The sequence below is a fragment of the Leiobunum rupestre genome, chromosome 11 (genome assembly GCF_980474605.1).
Source record: "Leiobunum rupestre chromosome 11, qqLeiRupe1.1.hap1, whole genome shotgun sequence".
NCBI classification, from domain to species: Eukaryota; Metazoa; Arthropoda; class Arachnida; order Opiliones; family Sclerosomatidae; genus Leiobunum; species Leiobunum rupestre.
Genome location: NC_143394.1, coordinates 20,871,031 through 20,876,425, shown reverse-complemented (window position 1 = coordinate 20,876,425; position 5,395 = coordinate 20,871,031). Strand labels below are relative to the sequence as shown.

Below are 5,395 nucleotides of genomic sequence, written 5' to 3'. Positions count from 1 at the left end.
TGGAAACCCCAACACACCCACCGTTCTGACTTACATCCCCCCTGCCTGCCCCCCTGTTGCACCCTCCAGTGGTACAACCTCTTTGATCTCGTCGGTGTCCGACAAAGCAAAGGCCTTTAGCTCCTCCACGAGATTATCTTCCATTGGAATGTCCTCTCCGGAGTCCCCGCCAGCCAGAGCCTCATCTTCCATCCTTGAGATCTCCAAGACAGAGGGTTCGACTGAACCACCCTCCTTTACAGGATCCACCGGAGCTGTCGGGTCAGGTTCATGAAGTATCTTAAAGATACCACTGTCCAGACCCGTTAAGGCTCGGTGTCCTGCCTCCTTGATAGCCTTAACCGACTCTCCATCCACCTGGAAGATCCAGCGGATGGCAGTCGGCTCATCGGCTTTATTTACGACCTTCCAACATTGCGTATTTAGCGCGTTGTTGTAGGTCCTGAGTCTACGAAGGAGGACATTGCCATCCTTGGTGAAGACGTCCTTGGTGCGGAAGGCTACCTTGAAAGGTTTCGGTAGGTCGACGGCCTTCATTACTGAAAGCCGTGACCCCCCGGAGACCAATTCCTTCTGGTCAAATCCTCCCACCAACCAATCCGCTGTAAACGCATCCTTACAGAGGTAGTGAATGGCGCCCCCAACCAGCTGAAAGTTCCCAAAACGAGGTAGAGGGTCTCCCGAAGGTGACCCATCTATCCGCTTCAGGACCTCACGCTGGATGGTGCCCATTTCCTCTGCGGAGATGGTCTTCACAGGATAGCCTTCTTTAACGATGGCCATCTTTGTGGAGCTTAAGGTTTCGCTATAGGTTTGGCCGTGAGACTTCACCTTTTTGGAAACCTGAGACTGGGAATCGGGGGAGTCATTTTCCCTGGAACGTTTTAAAAGTGATGGCGGGGGGTCGTCCTTACCAGGGACCTCCTCCTGCATCAATCTTTCCCTGCGGCGTCGATTCCGCTTTTGAGTTTAACTGAGGGGTTTATCCCCCTTGAACCCTTGCTTCACCAACTGGGTCTTGCCAGAGGCAGACCCTTGAAGGCTAGGCCGGGTTCTTGTAGGGGAAAGTCCCCCCTCCAGGTTAGAAACAGGGGGGGTAACATCCGAAGATGAACCCGCCCCTTGCTTAGGGTCGGGTTCTTTCGAACCCTCCCCTTGCTTTGGGTTGGATCCTTTCGAACCCTCTCCTTGCTTTGGGTTGGGTCCTTTCGAACCCTCCCCTTGCTTTTGGTTGGGTCCTTTCGAACCCTCCCCTTGCTTAAGGCCGGGTTCTTTCGAACCCTTGCCGGGTTTTTGGTTTTTTTGTTTGTTATTTTGTGTTTCCATTTTGGTCCCACGAGAAAAGAGGAAAGTAAAAAGTCACCGCCCTTAATCCTCTGTCCGGGCGGAAGGCTAAAATACAGGGGGATCGTTCACGATACCGTATTTACGCTTCCCCGGTACCACTCAGCCCTCAGCACGATACCTCACACCTTAGCTTAAGGAAGAAGCAGAGCCTTAGTTGGCCAGCATGAAGGGTTTCCCCTCCACCTGTTACTCCCTTCCACCACGAAGAGGTACAAGGTTGCAGTTTATGGAAGGGTTTGGGCTGGATACTGAGCTTCGGCTCAGGCTAACGGAGAGGGTCCGTGCAAACTGGCCGCCTCGGCGGATTGGGTAGCCTGCTGTGGGGCGGCGGGCCTCCATATGCGGGCACGGCGGTTCTGTTTCCCGGCCTTTTGGAACAACACCTGGATCTCCGGTGCCGGCTGTGCCGGGTTACTTGGACTGCTGTGTGCTCGTCGTTCCCCTTTAGGAGCTCTCTCCAAAGGGTTTGACTCCTTACCTGTGTAGGTAGGGTGTCGGCTGGAGTTGCTACAGCATCCATTCTTAATCCCACTGCTGTGTGCGAAGTGGGGATTGGTCCACCCATTGCTGCACCTGCTGGGTTGAGTGGCTTGCGTCAAAGGTGCGACCATCAGTAGTAGGGTACTGGATTTGTCACCTGTCCGGGCTAGGTGGACGCTGACATAGGGCACTATGATGATAGGCCTCCGGTGGTATGGTCTCTGTTACTAGGTACACCGGGCTATAAATTCAGACACACTCTTTGGTGGGGGAGCCAGCAGGAACATTGTAAAAGTAACCCTTAAAACCATAAATAAAGTCCAATTGTTCATCATCTCATAAAAAATACCTTGTTTTATTTTTTTAATTTCTGAAGGATAAAAACACGGTATAGTCGAATTTCTCTTTTACATACTTCTTATATTGAAAAGAAAAAGTATAAAAATAAAACTATAGAATACTTATCCATCATCCATACTTTACTCAAGAGTCACTTCATTTTACTAGCCATGGTTTTGTGTATATCAAATCCAAAAATACCAAATATGTTTTGGGATAATAACAATATAATAGAATCTCAATATGCTACGAAGGTAAAGAAAAACCATCCGATGGTTCTTACCATTTACCATGTATTAATTATTGACATAGCAACAGGGATGAGTTGAAAGAATTATCAGATGAAAAGTGCCAAAACAGCTTTTTCCACAGCATTCAGTTGAAAAATTGTGCAATTTCAGAAAATGATAATTCCAATGTATCACTACAAAACACTATTTAAATCTATAAATTATTACAAAGTGTTTTGGTTTAATCATAATTTGCCACTCCAGCTAAACCAATTAAAGAAGAACCCTGTGATCACTATACCCAAGAGAAACCTGTGCATCAAATTATGACAATGTGGTAGTATAAATATTCCTATCTTCAAATCAAAATCAATTTATTATGCTCATGTAACAGATATAAATCCATTAGTGCAGAAATTATAGTATTAATGCCAACATTAATCAGAGGCAATGAAACAACAGTTAAAAATAGCGTTTCACTGAAAAAATTTAAAAATAAGTCTGTCCAAATAAAACAAAACAACAATCTAAAATTAAAAAGAAATAATAATAATAATAATAATAATCAGCTAGGCTAATACCCAAGGTACCACCTTAGGCCTAAGTCATCAAGCGACTTTTGAAGCCTTTAATTCAGGTGGCTGGGTTATAATGCGTAGGAGGGTGGTGACAAGCCCTGCATGCCACGCGTTCGAGCCAACAGCTCCCTACACTAACTATTACCGTTAATTGAAAATTAAGTGACAAAATTAAATGAAAAACTGCAAACTACAGAAAATAAAAAAGGCATGCACACATACAACAAAAATAACATAAGATAATTATTTACTTATAACTATAGGGAGCTAACAGTTCTACATCACCCATGCTTAATCCTATTAAAAGACAATTCTACCCAACATGGCGGCCACAGCCAAAGCTAGTGTTAGTTCCTTATTGTAAATTTGTCTCGCACATGATTTCTATTTCATTAACTTAATATCGATTTTAAACATTTCTTAAAATAGGTTTCAATTACGTTTCATGCTGAATGTTACGATATTTAATGTTTATTTTAAACTCTTTTATTCAGAGTAATAACAAAGTACAATGCCCAATCTTTTATTAAAAATTTAAAAACTGGGCTAAATATTTAAATGGTACTGGCAATGTAATCTCGTACCATTATGCGAATGTACTGACATCATTATTTACACATTGAAAATTAATAAAAATTACAGCTACCGTGCCACCGATTCTCGACTTAGTTGCCATTGCCTAACCCATTGACAAATTTGCTCCAAATTATCTTCCATATCATCGGGAGTATTGCTTGGCAGTTCAAAAACAATTTCTTCATTGTAAGACTCTTTTGCTTCATCAAGAATAACTTGAAATATTTCACATTGCAAGTTATCATCTAGTTTCTTTTTATTGTAATTCCTACTTTCAAAAATACCTCATTACAAATGTTGATTTATCTTATTTGGTTCAAGGTTATTTACCTTAAAATTAGCCTATCATATAGAAGTTTGTTGTCAGTACGGAGAACAAAAATTATGTCAAACCATCTTTTTGGGAAGAAACCACAGCTGTGATAGTCAACTATTTTACCACCCTCATTCATTTTATCATCAAGCTCGTCAACAACCTTAAGAATATATTAAATTTTTAATGAAATGCACCATAAATGAGAATAAATAACTAATAATACCAAATCTTCGTCAATAATAGGGCACTCGTAAGTTGTGTCATAACCGTCATAGAGTTGATTTGTTTTAGCCACTTCACCAATGTTAATCCATTCCAAATTGGTTCTTTCACTTAATTCAGAACAAAGAGTAGTTTTTCCAGTGCATGGAGTCCCTAAATGTTCCAAATTTATCCACATTGAATTTTTTTGTAAAGTAGAACATTCGTAAAATGTTTGGGTTTATTACATTAAAATTCTAAAATGAGCAAGAGTACACCAATACAAAAAAACTAGGTTAAGTGTAAACCACGTGGCCACAAATTAATAACATAAGTCCCATAAGATGATGTAAGAAAGGGCCTTCATATCAAAGGAAGCATATTATTTAATGATTAATACTTTAAATAAATATTTACCTGTAATAAGAATATTTGGTTGCAGCCTCATGTTGGCCACTTAAATTTTAACAGTAAACTATTAAATTAAATTTCCTTATTTAGTATATTTTCCTAAAACACGAAAAGGACAATACTGTAATACTCAAAGAGAAAACCGAAAAACGTTATGCAGGCCACAGGCGGCGCAGGGCACGGCCAACTTTGATCACGCGCTGTTCGCGCTACTACGGCCAACACATTCGTCGAAATTCCGCGAGCAAGGATTTTCCCCCTATAAACTGTACTATAATGTGTAGGAGTTCAGCGCCACGCTCGGTGGTTATATTGTCCCCAATGTAAAAACTATACTAAAAATAATAATCCGCTTGGGGCGCTGACGTCATACACATCTTTTGCTCATAGGTTAACACAGGAACGTCAACGAAATCAATGAGATGGCCGCTGTAGCGCGAGAGATGCGCGAGAAATCAAAGTTGGCCGTGCGCAGGGACACGAGGCAGAGATGCCAGAAAATTTGAGATTTCACGCCGTGATTAGTTCTTAAAATCGCAAAGTATTCGAGCAAAGAATCATATTCTTTGATTCGTCGAGTAGCCTTGGTTTTACAGTGATCCTGTTTGTGTGCGAGGAAGTCCCCAAGGAGGAAAAAAACTCCTTTAATAATTTCTGTTAGTTGGCAAAAACTAAACTTTATAACATCGCCAATTATATTCCTCCCCCACCTTAAAGGGGCTCCAAAGTTCGATGGCAAAATAAAGAAAATTGAGCATGCTTTTCAATCCCCTCGGCCTTGGCAGAGGCGGGCAGAGTCAACCGTAAATTTCGCACTTTACTGAATTTACACACATTTTGCCACCGAACTTTGGACCCCCTTTAAGTTTTCACCGCTGAGAACTTGAGATTTTCAATTTGCTACCGAAAACTATCGC

The 5,395-nt window shown here is 41.7% G+C and overlaps 1 protein-coding gene across 1 annotated transcript; it reads right to left on the bottom strand.

The window, feature by feature from the left end:
* Positions 1-3,444: 3,444 nt before the first annotated feature.
* On the bottom strand, positions 3,445-4,651 carry Ak6 (adenylate kinase isoenzyme 6). The gene is made up of 4 exons (XM_090162631.1): positions 4,485-4,651; positions 4,090-4,241; positions 3,881-4,026; positions 3,445-3,818 (listed from the first exon to the last, which is right to left on the bottom strand). Exons 1-4 carry the CDS (start codon positions 4,513-4,515, stop codon positions 3,617-3,619), a joined length of 531 nt encoding a protein of 176 aa, XP_090018757.1. The 5' UTR covers positions 4,516-4,651; the 3' UTR covers positions 3,445-3,616.
* Positions 4,652-5,395: the final 744 nt, after the last annotated feature.

Bases quoted from the DNA above. Each gene is read 5' to 3' on its own strand.
- Ak6 (XM_090162631.1), bottom strand. From the start codon at position 4,515: ATGAGGCTGCAACCAAATATTCTTATTACAG. The intron at 4,242-4,484 runs GTAAATATTTAT...TGGAACATTTAG, and splicing joins ACCAAATATTCTTATTACAG to GGACTCCATGCACTGGAAAA. The intron at 4,027-4,089 runs GTATTATTAGTT...TATATTCTTAAG, and splicing joins CTATTATTGACGAAGATTTG to GTTGTTGACGAGCTTGATGA.